The sequence below is a fragment of the Microcaecilia unicolor genome, chromosome 1 (genome assembly GCF_901765095.1).
Source record: "Microcaecilia unicolor chromosome 1, aMicUni1.1, whole genome shotgun sequence".
In the NCBI taxonomy this organism is placed as follows: Eukaryota; Metazoa; Chordata; class Amphibia; order Gymnophiona; family Siphonopidae; genus Microcaecilia; species Microcaecilia unicolor.
The window spans coordinates 379077063-379098875 of record NC_044031.1 but is presented as its reverse complement, the minus strand read 5'-3'; the positions used below and the strand labels follow the sequence as shown (position 1 = coordinate 379098875).

Genomic DNA, 21813 nt, shown 5'->3' with positions numbered 1-21813 from the left:
CTAAGGGCTACGGTAGTGGTGTACAGTTGTGGGTGTGGGTTTTGGGACGGATTTGGGGGCTCAGCACCCACGGTATGCACCTGGGATCAATTTGTGAAGTCCACTACAGTGCACCCAGGGTGCTCGGTGGTGTGCCTGAGCATGTAAGGGGGACCATTGCACTACAAATGCTGGCTCCTCCCATGACCAAATGTCTTTGAATTTGGCCGGGTTTGAGATCGCCGCCATTAGTGTTCCATTATCGCTGGAAACCGATGCCAGTCCACTCTAATAGCCGGCCCAAATGCTGAGATTTGGCCGCTCCGACCGTATTATCGAAACGAAAGATAGGCCGGCTACTTGTTTTGATAATACAGTCGGGACGCGCTTTAACGGGGCCGCCTTGAAGATGGCCGGCCCCGTTCGATTATGCCTCCACATGACTTAGACTTTACACACATCACAAAATAGAACACACTTAGTCAGTTGTGTGCATAAATTCTAATTTATGTCAATTAGTGTCAATAATTCTTGGTAAGTGGCAATTATGGGTGCTGAGTTTAGGAGTTCAGCCTTGCAAGGGTCGAGAGAGCAAGAGCCCTTTGAGAATTTTTGAAGATGTGTTCAATTCAATATTGTTGGTTCCCCAAAGGTGTTCCAGAGGCAGTCCACTGGGCAGCCTATTTTTATGTCATGCATGTTCTTCTTTTTGGTTGGATGGATTTCTGCAATTTCTCTACCTTTGCTTGGAAATGATCTGCGAATATGTTTGGAGCCAGGCTTGGTGGTGGATTAGTCAAGGATTTGACTAGGTGAAAGAGGGTGCGAGTTGAGCTGCTGCTATCAGTTATCTTTTAGGACTAATAATTTTTTTTTCCAGATCTTATCATCTCTTTGAACTTTCTGATCTGAGTTCTCCATGTGTTTCTATCCTGGTGTATCTGTGTTTTCATTCATTGCTGTTCTAAATGTCTGCAGGACTGTTTCAAGACTAGTACTTCTGGAGTGTACCATGGATTTATGGCTGCCCTAGGGACTATTCTTTCTTTTCGTGGTGCTGTCATCTAGGGAGGATTGGATTGCCGTCATCCAGTGTGCTAGTAACTCTTCAGGAGTGTTGATTGATGGTAGTAGTTTCACTTCCACATTTGTCCATAGTTTTGTGCCTTCTATTTTGCCCCTAGTTAGCATTGTCCCTCTTTGTGTATTTTTTGATTGATGAGGTGGAATAGGAGAGTAAATTCTTACAGTTTGTCATCTCACCAGATGAGGGATGATGAGGACCATGTTTTCCGGGTAGATTTCAGTTCATTTGGGACAAAGATGGCATCTAATAAATGGCCGGCAGTGTGGGAGCTCCCTTCACTGAATAGTTTTGAATCCAGTTTGTTTAGAAAGTTTAAGAATTCTTCTGCTTCCTGGCATTCGTCATTTTCTAGGTGCAAGTTTAAGCCTCCTATGATGATGGTATCTGGATGAGGTGTTAGGCATTGTTCAATGTACGCTTGGAGGTTATCTGCGATAGTTTGCCCGTTGTCTGGTGGGTGGTATAGTATTAAGATTCCACAGTCTCACGTGGAAAGGAGCTCCTTGTAGTTTCAGGAAAATACCTCCATATCCCTGCTTATGATTTGGTCTGCTAGTTCCATGCGCACAGCCGTTCTGTATATTACTGAGACCCCGCCCCCCCCCCCCCCCATACCTCTTTTTTCATCTCTATGTGTTGAGAGCATTTGGTAGTTCTGAGGAATTGGCACTAAGTGCAATTCTATCACTAGACCACCAGCAATTATAAGGTAGGCCTGGGGGACCTATGGGTGGGGGTGGGATCAGAAGGGGGCTTCTCCTGTTCTTTGGGAGGGTAACTGGAAGGAGGGCTTCTCCCATTTGGAGGGAGGGCCTTAGCATCGATTAGGGGCTGTAGCAATTAGTTACAGTTATGGTTTCAGCTGAAACCCAGTGACAAATTTCAATCACAAATTCAGTTTCAGCCAAAACTAAAAAAAAAAAAGAAAAATGGTTTAGGTCATCAGCTTAGGTGTGCTACAGATCAGGATGTAAGTGCAATAACAAAGTTGTGTGTGTAGGAACTACTTTTTTTAAATTCAAACTTTTGAAAATATAATTCCAAAAGAAAGTTGAAGGTACACATAAATAATTCAGTATAAACTGCTAGGAAATCTTAAAGAAAACAAACACAAAATAAAGAATAACCATGTTCTAGTGTTTATGGTGTATAGTGTATTAAACTTGCTATACTGCATTGGCTTACATAAGCAAGAACACAGCAGTGTACATCATAAAAAATTTTAAAAACTGAAAAGAACGCCATTCAAGATAGAAAAGACTCATCCACACAATATCATTCAAAATCACATCAATAACACTTCATTGAGGAGAGAGAAAATTACTACAATACAGTATTAACAGAGACTCAGTTTTAGAATAAATAATGAACTTAAAAATGATCTTGGAAGAGGACAAAGACAAGAACAGCAAAAGAGAGGAAAGGAAAAGCTAGGGAAGAGAAAGATACATTTGTAGGGTCTATACACTTAAATAGTGTCAGTATTTTCACCATAAGAGTCATGTTATCTCTGATGTCATCTTAGATTTCAGGTTTTCAGTAAAGAAAGAGGAAGACAAAATTCTCCACGTGCTGGTGCCATGTCTTTTAGTCGGTACTATCATCACTCTTGTGGTTGCTGGTTTCTATGCCTCTAAATGGTAAGGATAAGTAGAAATTGCCTTTTCTGATGTTCCTCCAATATGGTGACTGTTTTCTCATAAATGACTCCGTTTCCCCATATAATTCACTCTCTTTTTACCAGGGCATGACTTGAAACCCCTGCTTAGATGTTACTGATATATAATGGATAATCAAACACTAATAATCCTACACATAACATAGGATCACCACCTCTGAGGACGGAGAGGCTAATCCAGTCTACAGTATGTTTTGCTGCCTTGCATTCATGGGATTGTAATTATAATTTCACTGAGAAGCCTATGTTAGGCCGACTGGGCCAGTCATTTTCACGGATGGGAGAGCCTGGAAGTTGCATCAGAGGGAAGGCTCAGGGCCGGTGCGAGTAGCCAATATGAATTGCTGCTCGCTGCCTGGGGGCGGGGACTTGGGGGAGGAAATTAAGAGATGCCAGATAGCCGGGAGTCTTCAGCTGGCGGGACATGGGGCTCCCCACCAGCCACAAACCAGCTGTGCCATTGCTGAGCAGGCCTGGCTATGCCACTGTTACATTTATAACTGACACAAGCATACAGAACAGCATTTTACATGCTCAAGTAGGTGTATATTTTATTTATGTGTTTATTTAATTAATTAATTATTGTATTTATTTGTTGCATTTGTACCCCACATTTTCCCACCTATTTGCAGGCTGAATGTGGCTTACATAGTACCGTCAAAGCGTTTGCCCAGTCGGTGGATAACAAATACAAAGTTGTATAGTGATCGTATGAGGTATAAGTGGAGGGTCGGAATGGATGAAAAAATGGATATAAAATTCTTGTAGCAACAACATGCATGTATGTTGATGTTAGGAAATCATAGCATCTAGCTTTATGCAGTGTTCCCAGAGCAGGAGAATGGGTGAAATGTGGAAATAATTGGCACGTGTGTATGTCAAGTCATAAGCACCTATTCTTATTGGCATATAGATGCACAAAGTTATTTCTGCCTCAGAGCAGGTGTAGCTTTGTGTGGCTACTTTCAAAAAAGCAAATTTACAAACACATATTAGACATATGTTGCCTTTATAAAATAGAGAGAAAAAAATATTCACTTCACACATAGGACTAAATTCGGTAAATGGTACCCAAATATGGGCACAAAAAACGATGAGCGCTATTCTATAAATGGCGGTCCGAGTGGGGATCCACGCTCAATTGTGGGAATGGGGATCTACACCAACTGAAACCTGATGAAAATCCTCACTCCTAAATTAGACATGGATCCCCTGAATTCTATAATACTGCGCACATCTTTAGTTAATGCCCCTTCCTTGGCTACACCCCCTTTTCAGTTGTGCGATAAAAAATTTACACACACATCTTTATAGAATAGCATACACAAATCCAAATTGCTGCCATGTAATACCAATAATTAATTGTTAGCGCCCAATTATTGGCATCAATCGTCTCTCTAATCAGATTGTGCGCACCCAAATTTGATTGCACAGTTTTAAGCACCATTTATAGATTTTTGGGAATACTGCAGAGGGGGCTCAATAATCTAGCAATCTAATAGTGACAACATAAGTTTGATGGATTTCTGAATATGGGGGTCAATATTCAGCCATAAGCAGAGTGTTTTGCTCACCGCCAATGGCATACCACTAGCCAAGCTATTAGACAATCAAAACCTTAACCCATACATATATGCAGATGATGTCACGATCTATATCCCATTCAAACAGGACCTAAAGGAAATTACCAACGAAATCAACCAAAGCTTACAAATTATGCACTCCTGGGTGGATGCAATTCCAGCTAAAACTCAATGCAGAAAAAAACACAGTGTCTTATACTAACCTCACAACATAACACAAATAAATTCACCACCATAACCACCCCTAACTTTTCCCTCCCCATCTCAAACAGGCTGAAAATTCTGGGAGTTACCATTGACCGAAATCTCACACTTGAAAACCACGTGAAGAATACAACGAAGAAAATGTTCCACTCCATGTGGAAACTCAAAAGAGTAAAACCTTTCTTCCCTAGGGCCATCTTTCGAAACCTGGTACAATCCCTGGTACTAAGTCACCTGGACTATTGTAACTCACTCTACGCTGGCTGTAAAGAAGAGACCATCAAGAAACTCCAGACAGCCCAGAATACCGCAGCCAGACTCATATTTGGAAAAACAAATTATGAATGTGCAAAAACCCTAAGAAAGAACCTACACTGGCTCCCACTGAAAGAACGTACCATGTTCAAGATATGCACGATTGTTCATAAAATCATTCATGGAGAAGCCCCGACATACATGCTACACCTAGTGGACCTTCCACCTAGAAATGCTAAACGATCTTCCTGCACCTTTCTCAACCTACACTTCCCCAGCTGCAAAGGGGTCAAATACAAACTAACACATGCGTCCAGCTTTTCCTACATAAGTACGAAGATGTGGAATGCACTACCAACTCACTTGAAAATGATCAACGAATTAAACAGCTTCCACAAATCTTTGAAAACCTATCTCTTTAACAAAGCCTACCACGAGAACCCATAACTACTCGAACACAACCCTTACACTCCTTTATTCAAAATGCTTCACTATACAGCTGCATAACCAGATCCTCTTGTCCTCTTCTTTCTCTTTGCTACACCAATTCTATTTCTTCCCTGTTATGGCGCTGCCATAACAGATCTTTGTAAGCCACATTGAGCCTGCAAATAGGTGGGAAAATGTGGGATACAAGTGCAATAAATAAATTATTCCCAGATATTCAAAGCCAGGACATGGACGGGCTTTGGCTTTGAATATCTGGTTATTCGATATTCATCACTTAAACGTCCATGGGTTACTGCCTAAAGCAGAGATTTTCAACCTTTTTCATTTCATGGCACACTTGCATGGTGCTAAAATTGTCAAGACACTCCCCCACACATGGTACAGCATTTTACCTTCTTAACCTCCACCCTACACATGGTCCAGCATTTTATCTTCTTCCCCCCCCCCCCCGCCACACTACACATGGTACGCATTTTGTCTTCTTCCTCCTCACCCCCGCACCCACACATGGTCCAGCATCTGACCTTCTTCCCCTCCCACCCTCACAAACAGGGCCGGCGCAACCCGGTAAGCATGGAAGGAGGGCGCCACAAGCATGCTTACCACTGCCGGAAGAGGTCCTCACTATCCTCACCTGCCCGCCTTCAGCTTCCCACAACAGCCCTCCTTTCCTTTCTGTCGCCCTGCCTTTAAAACTTTTATTTTACCCATGGGCGTAGACTGGGGGACGAGGGGGGGGCAATGCCCCCCCCAAGCGATGACGATATGATGACTGGTGCCAGTAGTAAAAAAAAAAAAACAAGCAGGCACGCGCGCGTCTCCAGCCGCTTCGCTTCCCGCCCTCTCTGTCTGCGTCCCGCCCGAAAGGAAATGACATCAGAGGAAGGCAGGACGCAGACAGAGAGGGCAGGGAAGCGAAGCGGACGGACAGATGAGCATGTCTGTCTACCCCCTCTCTTCCTCCCTCCCTCCGGCACAGGCAGCAGTCTTCTTCAGCTTTTCTGTGTTCCTGGCAGCGGTAGCGACATACACGCTGCCTTGGTTCTGCCCCCGAAGCCTTCTCTTCAAGTTCCTGTACCCGCCCCATCCTTTGCCCCCCCAAATGAAACAGTCACAAACTACGCCTATGATTTTACCTCAAGTCGCAGGGATGGCAGTGAAAGCAGCAGGCTTGGCTCATCTCCAGCTTCCCTTCCATTTCAGTGTCCCGCCCTCCTATGATGTAATGTCCTCTTTCCGCGAGGGCGGGACACTGAGAGAGAATGGAAGGGAAGGTTGGAGGGGAGCCGAGCCTGCTGCTTTCACTGCTGTTGCTGCAACTTGAGGTAAAATAAAAGTTTTAAAAGGCAGGGCAGCAGGAATGAAAGGAGGGCTGTTGTGGGAGAAGAGGATGGGCAAGTGAGGGCTGGGTTGAACTGGAACTCGGGGGCTTAAAAGGGGGGCAGGTGGGGGCTGGGGTGGGTCACTGGACAGGGATAGGAGAGGAGGGCAGGGGAGAGAGGAGAAATTGCTGGACATGGAGGGGAGGGCAGAGGAGAATCACTGGACATGGATGGGCGGGTAGGGGAGAAAGGAGAAATCGTTGGACATGGAGGGGAGGGCAGGGGAGAGAGGAGAATTGCTAGATATGGATGGAGAGAGGGCAGGGGAGAGAGGAGAGTTGCTGAATATGTGATATGGAGGGGAGAGCAGATAAATGCAGGATATGGATGGAGGAAGAGGGAAAACAGGAAGGAGATGCACATGGGATGGAGGGGAGAGAGGAGAAATGCTGGACATGGATGGAGTGGAAGGAAGACAGAGGAAGTAGATTGCACATGGATGGAGGAGAGAGGAGATATGCTGGACATGGATGGAGAGGAAGAAGACAGGAGGAGAGGCACATGGATGGAGGGGAGAAAGGAGAAATTCTGGACATGGAGGGAAGGGCAGACAGAGGAAGGAGATGCACATGGATGGAGGGGAAGGGAGAGAGGGGGACCAAACATAATCAGAAAAACAGTCACCAGACAACAAAGGTAGAAAAAAATCATTTTATTTTCATTTTAGTGTTTGGAATATGTCCAATTTGAGAATTTACATCTGCTGTCTTATTTTGCAGTGTATAGCAATGTGTTTCTTTCTTTTTTTTCTGGTATTGTGCTGCATGCAGAGTCTAGCTTCTTAGGATTTCAGGTTAAATTGAAGAGGGGCTATCTCTGTTCGCATGTGTGACTTTAAGGCCAAGTGGTCTGAATAGAGATCTGTTTGTTAGGTTCTGAGATTTTGATAACATATTGTTTCAGGTTTGGCAAGACTGTTGTCCTAATTCCTGGTCTGTATGCTAATTGGTTTGGTCATTTTGGGTATATTGGAGCTGTAACAGCTTACAGAAATTATAATTTTAAAAAAAGTTATTTTTCTTCTCCTATACTGGTGTAATATTTTAAATGATGCCTGTTTATATGCACCATGGCTGGTGAAAGGGGTGTGGCTACTGTAGGGTGTGGCTACTATAGGGGCGGGCCATTGTGACCATGCCCCTGGATGGGTAGGGGGTGCTGACTAATAGGCTGCAGGAGGGCGCCAGAAACCATAGCACAGGCCCTGCTCACAAATAGTCCAGCATTCTCCCAACACCCTCACAAATAGTCCATATTACCTCTCCTCCCTCACTCCACAAGTAATCAGCAATTACCTTATCTTTCCCTTGCACCCACAAAAATATTCCAGCATCTCTCCCTCCTTCCTCCTGTCCCATCTCCAGCTGGCAACCAGTCATCTCCCCTTGTCTTTCTTTACCCCTCCCCCCTCGGGTACCTTTTAAAAGTTTCCTTGACTCAAACTTTTCCCTCTAATGTGGAGGAGTGGCCTAGTGGTTAGAGCACCAGTCTTGTAATCCAGAGGTGACCAGTTCAAATCCCACTGCTGCTCCTTGTGATCTTGGGCAAGTCACATAACCCTCCATTGCCTCAGGTACAAACTTAGATTGTGAGCCCTCCTGGGACAGAGAAATATCCAGAAACATTTTTTTTGTACATAAACAATAATGGACTGGAATCTCAAATGTCCTCGCCTCAAATTACTTATCTCAATCAAAGTCCCATGATTCAATGATAATTGCCCCTTCCAGTTGTCTGACTCGAGTTTTCACATTTACAGAACTACTTTTGCTTTAGGGGCTATTGAATCTTGAAAAACAGAGAATGTAAGCTTCTTTTTAGCACCGAAGTTGGTGTGCTATTTCATAGAAACCACCACTATGCTTGCCTATTAAATAAGAACTTGTTCACTGGAAAACCTGGAATTTAAAATTACATAATGCCACCATGACATCAACATTTGTATATGTCATGTTTTGGTCTGCAGGAATTATGTAATTTGTTAATCCTCTGTATCATAGAAATCAAATCTCAGAACAAATAAGTTCAGACCATACAATTTTCCTCTATTTGTCAAGGTTAATAATGGGTATTTTTTTCCTGTTTTACACAAAGTGTAATTACTGTCAAAATCTATATTGCCATTGCACACATTAAGCATTAGAAAAATATAATTCACTCCTATGCAGAGGTATAAAAATATTTACATATGAATTCACCATCAAACTTGCTCTTTGCAGAAATCACAGATTACCTATTTTCCTAGCACTAAAGTAATTAATCTGTCCAATTTTCAAGGTCAGCATAAGCCTCTTTTTAGAGTAATGCAGTCTCACTATTCATCAGGACTACAAGCAGCTGTCTCCACACAACATAGTGATAGAAAAGAGCTTCCCCCAAAGAAATATCAGAAACACATATCAGTCAACAGTGGCATCTTTGATTCCATCATCCAACTTTGTCTCCAGAGCAGCACCAAGCGACTTTCAATGGCTGTTTGCTCCAACTTCCCCTTACCAAGTGGCTTGATCAGCACTCCCATGCCTTTTGCTGTGATAAAATATAATTTACATAAACAGCCTGAAAACACTTTACATAGAAACATAGAAGCATATTTTTTTTTTTAATCACAACACCTTTTGGAACAGCAGGGAGGATGCACACAGCTCCTGCAGTGAAAAATGACAACATGTAGGCTTGCCTGTTTAAATGCTACCCCCTGCTCCATTGGGGTGACAGAGTGGCCTAGCAGCTAAAGCACCAGCCTTGTAATCCAGAGATGGTCAGTTCAAATCCCACTGCTGCTCCTTGTGATCTTGGGTAAGCCAGTTAACCCTCCATTGCCTCAGGTACAAACTTAGATTGTGAGCCCTCCTGGGACAAAGAAATATCCACTGCAACTGAATATAACTTACCTTGAGCTACTACTGAAAAAGGTGTGAGCAAAATCTAAATAAATAAATGTGCACCACAAGCTTCTCCTCCATTCCCCCTCCCCTACCCCACTTGGCCATGACCAGGATCTAGCCAAGTAATTGAAACCTGCTGCCTTTTCTTTCTGCTTGGGCTTTTCTCCTCATGACCCCTCCCCCACTGTTCAATCTGCCCTCACCCATGTATTGCTGGGTGCCTCGAGGCTAAGTTAATGTCTGTGACCAGACCAGATATTCTTTTGTTTCAAATATAGATTCTGAGGCAACATTGCCGGATGCTTTTGAAGAACAAACCATTTAAATCTTTCCGACTCAGACTGTGTTATTGACGCTATTTTCTTTTGGCCATCTGGGCATATAGAAATCCATAAAAGTGATTTGGGCAGTATTCCTACAGGTCCTCAGGGAGCCATTACCTGGTCAGGTTTTTAGGATATCCCTAATAAATATGCATGAAAAGATTTGAATACTTTCTCCCTCGATAGTATGCAAGTCTATTTCATGCATTATTTGTTAGCCTTATCTTGAACATCTGACTGGTTTGTGGGTCAATGGGATAGACTGAGGAGTAACATCAGAAAATACTTCTTCATGGAGAGGATGGCGAATGCATGGAATGCCTTCTAGGGAAATGCAAACACAAAAACACATATAATAACAGAAATTAGAATAAGCCACAAACACAAAAGGGAAGGAGCTTGAGGCAAAAATGTATGGGATAGCCATAAAGGGTCCCTAGTTGCATAAAAATAAAAAGAAAGCCTGAGATAAGTGGGCCAGCTAGAGTGGCCTTATCTGTAGGAGTATTCTTGTTTCTTTGCTTTATTTATTTACTAATATAAAAGGCCTGTTTCGGTAGGCAATGAAACGGGCGCTAGCAAGGTAATCCCACCCCCCCCCCCGGCAGCATCCCTCCTGCCCCCCCTGCAGCCACCCATCTGGTCTCAGGACCCCCTTCCCACCAACCCTCCTCTCCCCCTGCAGCCATGCATGTGCAGCGGCCCACCTCTCTCCCCTGCCCCCCCTGCAGCCACCCATGTCCAGCGACCCTCCTCTCCCCCTGCCCCCCCCTGCAGCATCCCTTCTGTCTCCCCTGCCCTCCCCTGCAGCCACCCATCTGGTCTCAGGACCCCCTCCCCACCCCCCTCTTCCCTGCCCCCTCTGCAGCCACCCATGTCCAGCGCCCCTCCCCCCCCCCTCGGCACATCACCCAAGCCCCTCCACCCTGGTGCATCACCCAAGCCCTTACCACCCCTTCGGGCACATCAACCCCCTCGCCACCCGCAGCCGCCAATACTAACACTGTCTGGCCGCTGCTGCGTCTCCTGTTGAGCAGCAGCGGCCGGTACAAAAAGAAAAAAGCCAAAAAAAGATTTTAAACCTGAAACCCGGCTCCGTAGACAGCCATCTGGCATTGGCTGTTGTCTCTGCAGCCGCTCCTCCTCTCCCCTCTGACGTCACTGCGCTCCTCCGGGGTCTTCCTGCAGGGGCAGTGACTTGGAGGGGAGAGGAGGAGCTGCTGCAGAGACGACAGCTGATGCCAGATGGCTGTCTACAGAGCCACATTTCAGGTTTAAAATATTTTTTTTTGGCTTTTTTCTTTTTGTACCGGCCGCTGCTGCTCCACAGGAGAAGCAGCAGCAGCCGGACAGCGCTAGTATTGGCGGCTGCAGGTGGCGAGGGGGTTGATGTGCCCGCTGGGGGGGGGGGGTAGGGGCTTTGGTAAAGCGCTGGGGGGAGGGTCTTGGGTGATGCGTCGAGGGGGTAGGGGTTTTGGTGTTGTGCCGGTGCTTGGTTGTTGTGCCGAGAGGGGGGAGCACTGAGAGCTGATTCGTAGGCAGGGGGAGGAGTAGGGAAACACGCGTGTTTCCCTACTCCTCCCCCTGCCTGGCTCGCAGTTTTGCAGGGCAGGGGCTTGGTTGTTGTGCCAAGGGGGGCACTGACAGCTGTTTCCCAGGCAGGGGGAGGAGTAGGGAAACACCCTTGCCCTGGAATCAGCTGTCAGTGACATCACTGATGTCAGCGCATTCTAAACTGCCTAGCAGACCACCTCCGAGGGAGGCACGGTCCCAGGCACATTAGAATGTTGAAGGTGAGAATTATTATATAAGATTTATTTATTGCATTTGTACCCCACATTATCCCACCTTTTTGCAGGCTCAATGTGGCTTACGATTGTTGTAATGATCTAGTCGTTACATGGTTTTAAATACAGTCGATAGTAAGCTGAAGGTAAAAAGGGTTTAGATGGAAGGTCTTAGGTAAGGTCATGTGAGAGGTGTTTTTTGATGTACTTGGGTGGTTTAAGGAATGGTTTGTTTCATTAAGGATGTTTCTTGTAGGCTTTGTTGAAGAGATGTGTCTTCAAAGCTTTGCGAAAGCTGGTTAGCTTTTACTGCCCCATGCAGTTGTTACACTGAAACTTGTAAAGTGTCAATACGACCAAAAGAATTGAAGATCAGATTCAGGGGAGGAGACTTTTAAGCATGAATATGACCATAATAGAAGTTAGGGATTTGGGCTTTCTAACTCATTATGAACCATACAATTCAACCTTCTGATCATCTGTCAACCCTTCCTCCTCCCATGATACACACATACTAACCCTTCCCCTTCAGATTGTCATTGGAATGCTTTCTATGATACACTTATATTTTCTGGTAATGCTATCTTTTGCTCATCGTCTTCTGAACTGAAAAAGCAAGTACTAAGTTCAGAAAGCTACTCAAGAAATGCATTAAGTTACTCCAATAAAATCGTCTTAAAAATGATTTTGGTTGTTGTTGTTAGATTAACCCAGCAAGCATACTATTATTTCAAGATGCTAATTTTCTGGAAATGGGGCAATATATGATTGTTTAAGGCATGAGGTAGCATAAAAAGACCTCCATCTGATTGGCAGAACTCCATGAAGTGACTAAATCTAAACAACCACAAAGAGCAGATTTGTGTCCTGCATTGCCAATAGTAAAAGGCAATATCATAGTAATATCATCTGCATATATAAAGGATTGGATATTTGAGTTCTCTAGACTGTTTGTAATGGTTGCATCAAGGTATTAAACAGCTTAGAAATCTTTGAATAATTCATATTTATATAAGATATCAAAACTTCCAGTTTCACTTTACTCTTGGATTTGCTCTCTTTTGCTCCTCATACCCTTTCTTTGTTTATTTTTTACATTTCAGGTTTAAGAAGGTTTTGTATCTTCACATTCCTGATCCAGCCAAGTTTTTTAATCCCATCAATTCTGAGCATGGAGAAAGTTTTCAGGTATGGCGATCAGTTCTTACAGTGAGACAGGACAGAGTCAGCAGGTGTCCCACTTCATACAGAAAAAGGGCAATTTCATAACAGAGTAGCTAGGTGATTAGGGCAGGAAGGTGTTTTTGGAGGAACATTTCTGAAAGAACATCCACGTCAGAATTGGGATGTCCAGCTCATAACATCCAAAAAAAAAGTATATCTCACAGCCATTTTTGAATAGGACAAATGTCTGGAATTCGTATTTGAAAACATGTGATAAGGACTTTCTTGGGTTGAAAATGTCCAGAATGAACAGCCATTTTCTAAAATGAAACATCCAAAATATGAATGCCGAAAAAGCGGGCACAAAAACGTCTGTCTGGCATCATTTTTACAAAAATGGCCACATAGATGTCCCTGCAGAGCAAAGGAGCAGCCTAGTGGTCAGTGCAGTGGGACTTTAAAAAAAATGGGACCCAGGTACAAATCCAACCTTAATTATGTTTTATGTTATTGTAAGCCATCCAGGAACAGATAAAAACCTTACGTGTAGGTTTTGATGAGGGGGACTTGTGAGGTTGTGTGGGATAATACGGTTGAAGGATGGAGTTTAGAATGCCTACATGGGGTGAGTCTGTCCGGGCTTTGCAAGGTTTGAGGGTGGGGAGGACATTGGATCCAGTACCTTTGTTGTGGATTACACTGCAGCACCATGGTTTGCTGTCCCTGGTGCATGCTTTGGTGGGTAGGAGCTTGAAAGAGGGGGCTGTTCCTTCTTTTTGAAAAAAGTCGTGGTTCACCTGGTTCATAAGGGGCCAGCTAAGAATGTAATGGATGTAGGTAATTATAGACCTATAACAAATTTAGGCCTGTTGGTTAAACTTGTTGAGAAAGTGTTTTTTTTTTTTTTTTACGTTTGGTGGATTTTGTGGATGGTGTTGAATCCTTACCAGTCAGGTAAGGACTCAACACAAGTCCGAGTGGGTTATGGGATAGAAACTTTGTTGGCATTGCTGTTGAGTGATGTTCAGGCCCAGTTGGATAAGGGCCAGGTAGCCCTGGCCATTTCCTTGTATTTAACAGAGGATTTTAATGTGTTGGATCATCAACTGCTTCTGAAGCAGTTGGCTGCCATAGGTTTGGGTGGTCGGGTGTTGGGCTGGTTTTCATCATTTCTTCAGAACCACTCATTTTTTTTGTACAGATTGGGAGCAAATTTTCTACTGTTCATACTATCCCATGTGGGATGCTGCAGGGATCTACCCTGCCCCCCATATTGTTTAATTTGTTTTTGGCTCCCTTAGTACAGGTAATCCAGTGATTTCCTGTAAATGTTTATGTGTACATAGATAATATACTGGTGGTGGGTTATTTTTCACCTACTGCTCCCAATCTTACCTTGCTGCATGATTGCTTACTGTTGAGGAATGGATGATGCAGAATCATCTAATTTTGAATGTGGGGAAGACCACAGTATGTTGGAGACTGGACATTTGCTGTGTCCTACTGTGTTGCCATAGTTTTTAGAAGGTAGGGTGTAGGTATCATATTCATTTCAATATTTGGGGGTGTGGATTGATTCTGGGTTCTGTTTTGAGCATCAGGTTTATGGGGTACTGCTCTCAGGGTTTTCTACTCTGAGGTTGTTGAGAATGGTATGCCTTTATTTTGACGAGGCTACGTTGCACTCATTTTTGCATTCATTGTTGATTTCGAAATTGGATTTTTGTAATGTGGTCTATATGGGTGTGCCTCAGAATGCTGGGATTAGGTTGCTGGGTGGTTTGACTAGGAGAGCTCATGTGACCCCATTATATGTTAAATACCATTGGCTTCTGGTTCAGTTCAAGCCTTAGTTTAAGGTATTATATATGGTATACCGGGCACTATATATGGGGGTACCTGTTTAATTTATCAGCATAGTTCTAACCTTATATTCTGTTTAGGTTGTTAAGATCTAGGGATGTGTCACTGTTAGTTCTCCTGTCTCAGGTCCAGGCTTGCATGACTTTTACTAGGGAGTGCAGATTTTTCTGGTATGCCCCATTTTTATGGAATCAACTTCCATTGAGGATACAGGAAAAGCGTTCCTATAAACAATTTCTGGGCCAGGAAACCTGACTGTATTTTGGGCAGGTGACTCTAAATACACGACCTTGGATGAATCTCTTCATGAAGGCGGTTAATAAATCCCAATCAATCAATAAAATAAATAAAATGTGGATGGCGTTTGGTGGGACACTGTGTGCTACTTTCTTTCCTATTTTTAATGGCAATTTTTTTCTGTTTTAATTTTTTATTGTAAATCACCCTGATTTGCTTGCAAATAGGGTGGTATATCAAATGGTTTAAACTATTAAACTATTAATAGCCAATGTGCTTTCAGGTATCTTATAAATTCTGGTACAGTAGGCATTTTCATGTTCCAGGAGGGCTCACATATTTGTACAGAAATAAAATAATTTTTAAAGTGGGAGCTACACCTGGAACCCGTTATTCAAAGTCCACTGCACTTACCACTAGGCTACTTCTTAGACTTTCTGCTCTATTAGGAATGGCCATAGTACCTGAAGCTGTCATAGAGCCTGGTATCCACTGTCACTTTAATTTCTTAGGGGGAGTAGGAGGGGTTCAGTAATCACTGGGAGATGATGGAGGAGTCTTGCCTTCATCTTTCCAGTGGTCAGCTGCTGAATTAGAGCATCATTTTGTGCTTTGGATGTGATTGAAAGAGGTCTATTTAAAAACGTCCTTCCTTTTTGCCTTGGATGTTTCTTCCCATTCCATTATCACTGAAAGACGTCCTAATTTTCGGCTCTCTCTAGTCCCATCCAAAATACACCTTCAACATGCCCTCTTCCTATTTGGATGAACTGCAGTGTAAAATGTCCAAATTCTGCCTTTTGAAAATCGCAATTTGGACATTTTTGGTAGATGGACTTTTTTGTCCATTTTGAGACGTCCATCTGCTTCGAAAATGAGCACCAATGGCACAAAATTCCTGCAGAAATCACACCTAAATCGAAGGTGTGTATGTACAATACATGTGACTGCACTTATTTTTATACAGTAGGCGTGTCAGTCATTACTCCACTCATACTCTGCCCAAACTCTATCCCTGAGCCCATCTACGGTAAAAGTATATGCCAGCTTGCACTGAACATATTTTTACACATAAACTAACTTTACAAGTGTGTGTAAATCACTATTTCAATGTGAAAGTGGTTTACAAAATTACCCTCACAATGTCCTATGCTCTACATAAGCAAGAAAAGGAGAGACAAAATTCATGCTTTTCTATCTGGCCATACATAGAAAAAAAATGTAATTGAATTTTAAACATGACACATATGTTTTAAAAGGTGGGATAGATGATGTGGTGCATTCTCATTCCCTTACTCTTTACCCTCCTCACTCATATCTCCCTTTCTATGCTTTCTCCCACTGTTTATCTTTCCTTCCAATTTCTCCTTGCAAGTACCTGTCCACTTCCACCCTGTATATTTCTCTCTACTTAGTCCTTCCCATTTCACACACACCCCCACCCCTGGTCTTCTCTCTCTCTCTCTCTCTCTCTCTCTCTCTCTCTCTCTCTCTCTCTCTCTCTCTCTCTTGCATGTTTTCATCTTCCAGTACCCATAAATTCATCTCCATCTCTTCTTGTAAGTTCCTGTCATCTCAACCTCTCCCATTATGGCTTTTTTCCCTCTTCTTTTTATACACACACAAATTCTGCTTCATCTTCTATTCCTCTACTTAGTCCTTCCCATTTCACCCCCCCCCCCCCCCCACCCCTGGTCTCCTCTCTCTCTCTCTCTCTCTCTCTCTCTTGCATGTTTTCATCTTCCAGTACCCATAAATTCATCTCCATCTCTTCTTGTAAGTTCCTGTCATCTCAACCTCTCCCATTATGGCTTTTTTCCCTCTTCTTTTTATACACACACAAATTCTGCTTCTATTCATTATCTCCCCTGCTCTTGAATGCCTCTCTGCTATATCTCTTCTCTTCTTTTCCTTTCCCTTGGCTTTTCTCTTCTGTACATTCTCTAATCTAACAAGATTTATCTCCATCTCCCTCTTTAGATTCCTTTCTGTCACCCAGCACGGATTTTGGGGGGTACACTCCTTTGGGTAAGGCAGCGGGGTAGAGTGGGACAGGATTTGAATCACCCCAGCTGTTCCTTTCTCAATAGTGTGTTTTTCATTTGTAGTCAAAAAGCACAACAGAAGGAGAAGCAGCTGCAGAGACTGAGGGGACATTCTTACTGTTATTAGTTATTATTTAAAAACATAGCTTGCTGTATCCAGTGGTCACAGCAGTTACAACATAGCGCACATAACATAAAAAAAACCATACAAAAATACAAATACTATAAAACAATAATAATTATGAAAATACCAAAAAGAAAAAGAAACTGTAACAAAAGATCTTCAATATCATAAAATAAAATTGTTAAAAACAAGAAATATTATAACATTAAATATGGAGCAACCATTGTTAGTCTCACAGACACACACACAAGGAGTGACATGGACTGCACACTGCCTCACACACATACACACAAGTGACACGGGCTGCACGTACTGCACAAGACATGTTTATCCACTCCTACCCTAGCTGAGATAATATTTAATCATCTCTCTGACCTCATATGCAGCTTTCTTTAAATTAGTCCCCTTATTTCCAACATCTATTGCTTATGTTTGTTTTATTCTTACTGTACACCATCTTGAGTGATTTCTTTCAAAAAGGTGGTAAATAAATCCTAATAAATAAATAAATCTCAATTGCTCTGCTAGCTTTCCATTACAGCCATATTACTATAGTAGATAATGGCAGATAAAAACCTGTATGGTCCATCCAGTCTACCCAGGAGAGACAGAGGACGCTTGGCCTTTAAAACATGGTTATGTCAGCCACCATTAACATCAGCGTTAACTGAGGTATTATAGTTGGATTAGGACAGAGACACAAGCTGGTGTAGTACAGGCCTGGGGCAGAGCTTTCTCACAATGAACAACACAGAAGGAATCAAATGGAAACCAGTACTGGCCTAGAAACAAACATATCTCTGAAACATAGCACTCTTTTTTTTTTTTTTTTTAAATAACTATATTTGTCATCATTGAGCTCATGAGTGAGCTTTCAGCTACAAGAATGACTGATGTGAAACCTCAGAACCTTTTCAGGAAGTGAGAGCTGAAGCCTGTCAACATCAGACAAGAAAATAGGCAAATGGGACTTTACTATTACCTTTCTTCTGCTTTTTCTCTCAGTTTCTTATCTACATTTTCTCTGTCATTTTTCCATCTCTCCATTCATCTTAATCTTTCTCCTTTTTTTTCTTGCTCTCCCTTTATCTTTCTGCTTCTCTCTTACCCATTCTCACATTTTCTTTTTTTCTCCCTTCCACTCTCTGTTTTCCTGTTTGACAGTTGTGTAGAACCTTCAATTAATACCCATTTTACAAAATCTGCAGTATTTTTTTTAAATACCACATTAATCAAGCACGATTTTATTGGAAAACGTAACACTACCATTTTTCTAAACCACAGCAAAATCTCCACATAATCAACAAGGCTAGCAGGTTTCAGGTACACCATGGAAGTGCCATACTTAGCCAGGTGGGGAGGGAAGACAGCTGTCTCTATTGTGCTAGTCTCTGTCATATATTGGCTCTGAGATAAAGACCCATAGAAGGCTTCTGTCTAACCCTCCTTTGCCCAAGTAACCCTCATTTTGCCTTAGTCTGTATCTATCTTTCTATATTTATATTTTTGTAATAACCCCAGATTTTCCATACTAAATACAAAATAAAATATAGCTTCAATTATAGTACACTGACTAAGAAAAATGAAGGATTACAATGTATTCAATATATTAGGGCATAATAGCAGTTTGTACAATCAGGGTGTCTTTTACTAAAGCTTAGCTTGAGTTATCTGCAGCAGGGCCCATAGGAATAAAATGGGCCCTGCTGCAGATAACTCAAGGTAAGCTTTAGTAAAAGACCCCCTCAGTGACTTGACTGTCTTATATCTAAATGTGGCTCTCTCAGGACCTCTAAGATAATACAGAAATTCAAGTGTCTGGTAGTTATATGACCCAGAAAATCTGTCTTTACCTGTTCACTTGTATTTATTTCCCTTTTATTTTCAGAAATGGCTGGCCCCTCCATTTGCCCCGTTGTTCTTCACTTCAACCGAAGTACTGCCAGAAATCTCACCAGTAGAAATTAGACCAAAGTTTGTCCCCAAAGAATTATTTCTCCCTACAGCCCCTCAAGACACCAGCAGCCACTCTATCTCCAGTGTCACAAATCAGGGCTACTTCCTCAATTATCCCAACTCTCTCAAGATCGACTCCTGCCAGATTTATTTTACATATGAGTCCTTCAGTAGCGAGAGCTCCAGCAGTGAAGCCAACCTGTCATATGGAGATCTTCACTCACCAGGTGCAAAGGATGACATGCCACTGTGCTCTACAGAAGTGGGCATGGAGCATACAACTGGAGAAATCATGGGGTTACCAAACTATTCCTTACGAGATGACCCCCAACACGTGACTTCAGATTTCTCTAATCTATTTCTAGTGCCTCCTCCTCTGGCACTCACTGGAAATTCAGCTAGAGGGCTACAAGTACCAGCTGAAAATATGGCAGAAGGTAGAAACAACATACAGCCCTCCCACCTTCTCCTCACAACTCCCATGGCTATGTTAGATCATCAAAGAATAGCGGGAGAAGCTGATGGGATCACAAGGTCAGATGGCAAAGGCCAGCAGCAGCATGATACCTCCCATTCGGTGGATGGTAACAACATCCACGTACCACTATCAATGCAAGGCCATAACTGTTGCTGCTGGCATTCATCTTTGAACCTGGTTAATAGAGACTACTTAACAGTAAATGAACTACAGAGGCAATATGGGTCTCACTCTGTCTGAAAATCCTGCTAAAAAGAAAGTGATTCCAGGAGTAAATAAGAGAATCAGGGGGGAGTTCTCTTTTCACTGAAATGTGACATTAGCCTTCTGATCTTTTCTTATAAAGTATCAATTTTTGACCTAGCAAATGTTCATGATTCACTGGACCTCAACTTCAATCAGAGCCAGCCTTTTGTTGGCAGAAAGTAGGAGTATACTTAGTTGGCACTCAACATATGTGATTTTCCCACTAAAGGGCTCTGGCTTCTCTGCATGTTTAAGCTCTAGGTAGAAATAAAGGTCAGTAAAAAAAAGTTGTAGGTGAATGAGGAGATTATTGTAAAGGATGATGTTGCTCAGATATACAAGTAATCACTGGCAGCACAACAGTGGTGCTAAAAAACCAATGACCCATAACTTGTTTACCTACAATTTACAAGCTGTTCACAGCAATAAATGCAAATAAAATATAAAATGGCATAGACTGCAATAATGTCATGGGAATAGAACAGAAAGGCAACAAAAGAGGAGCATATGGAACCAAAGACTAGGTGATACTGACATCATGGCCAGAAAATGGCCTTAAGAAGAACTGAAACTTCAGTACAGCATGGATTTGACTATTAAAAAAATTGTTTTTTATAGCATCCTACAACTTGAATAGTAATTGCCTTGAAACGAAAAATGAATCCTGGATTGTCTGAGTGCATCAAGGTCGCCATGAACATCTGGCAAACTACACTCCATCTGAATTATGAATTATGAAGATAGGCAATCAGTCATCCTTAAGAACAAGATTCACTGTGACCATCCTTATTAACTAACTTCCTGTGCTATGGATTTGATTTACCCTTAAACCTAGAGGCACTAACGGCCCATAGATAACTTCACACTTCACTATTTGAAGCTTTATAGCAAAGATGAGAAAATTACAGCCTACAAGACAAACCCATACTGCTGATACTTAATCTTAGGCCTGCTCTGCACCAACAATTTTTTGTTGCCTCTAGTCTGCTGATACCTAGCCCATGGTCGATCTGCTGCCACCACTCAAAGCCCAGAATGTCTACCTCTAATGGTGTGCAAATATTGGTAGGCTTTCAAAGCTCTGAGTGATTATATTGGCAGAGTGAATCCATGGAACATGAGGAGCAATGGTATATACCTTTGTCACCTCTCCCAATGGCAGTGGTGGTGGAAAGCAGCCCTAGCATCACTAAAATGGTTCATCAAAGAATTCCTCAGTTACTACCTGTAGATTATTTCATTACCAAAGTCACAACAGTGGATGCAGATTCTGGCTACAGATCTTGGCTCTTTTAAAGTCTTCTACAAGATACAGTATTTTAGGTAGCTGCAAATACAGGATATATCAGGGGCTATTTGAGGTATCCAAGAAATAGATTCCCAAGCATGGAGAATTCTTATCTTGGTCAAGAAGTCTTGGACAATGGAGACCCAATTTTGCCAACCACTGTCACCATCCTAAATACATAAGTACATAAGTATTGCCATACTGGGACAGACCGAAGGTCCATCAAGCCCAGCATCCTGTTTCCAACAGTGGTCAATCCAGGTTACAAATACCTGGCAGGATCTCAAAACAGTACAATACATTTTATGCTGTTTCTTCTAGAAATAAGCAGTGGATTTTCCCCAAGTCCATTTTAATAATGGTCTATGGACTTTTCCTTTAGGAAACCATCTAAACCTTTTTAAACCCCGCTAAGCTAACTGCTTTTACTACATTCTCTGGCAACGAACTCCAGATTTTAATTACACATTGAAGAAATATTTTCTCCAATTTATTTTAAATTTAATACTTTGTAGATTCATTGTGTTCCCCCTAGTCCTAGTATTTTTGGAAAGAGTAAACAAGTGAGTCATGTCTACCCGTTCCATTCAACTCATTATTTTATAGACCTCTATCATATCTCCCCTCTGCCATCATTTTTTCAAGCTTAAGAGCCCTAGCTGTTTTAGCTTTTCCTCATAGGGAAGTCATCCTATCCCCTTTATCATTTTTGTTGCTCTTCTCTGTACCTTTTCTAATTCCACTATATCTTTATTAAGATTTGGCAACCAGAATTGAACACAATATTTGGGTGCAG

The 21813-nt window shown here is 42.4% G+C and overlaps 1 protein-coding gene across 1 annotated transcript in view; it reads left to right on the top strand.

Annotated features, from left to right (window-relative positions):
* The window catches only part of IL2RB (interleukin 2 receptor subunit beta), a 126425-nt gene extending 106173 nt beyond the window's left edge, over positions 1-20252 (top strand). Inside the window, exons 10-12 of the mRNA XM_030190070.1 lie at positions 2592-2706; positions 12720-12804; positions 18938-20252. Coding sequence (XP_030045930.1) covers positions 2592-2706; positions 12720-12804; positions 18938-19723 — 986 coding nt within the window. The 3' untranslated portion in view covers positions 19724-20252. The remainder of the gene's footprint in view (positions 1-2591; positions 2707-12719; positions 12805-18937) is intronic.
* Positions 20253-21813: the final 1561 nt, after the last annotated feature.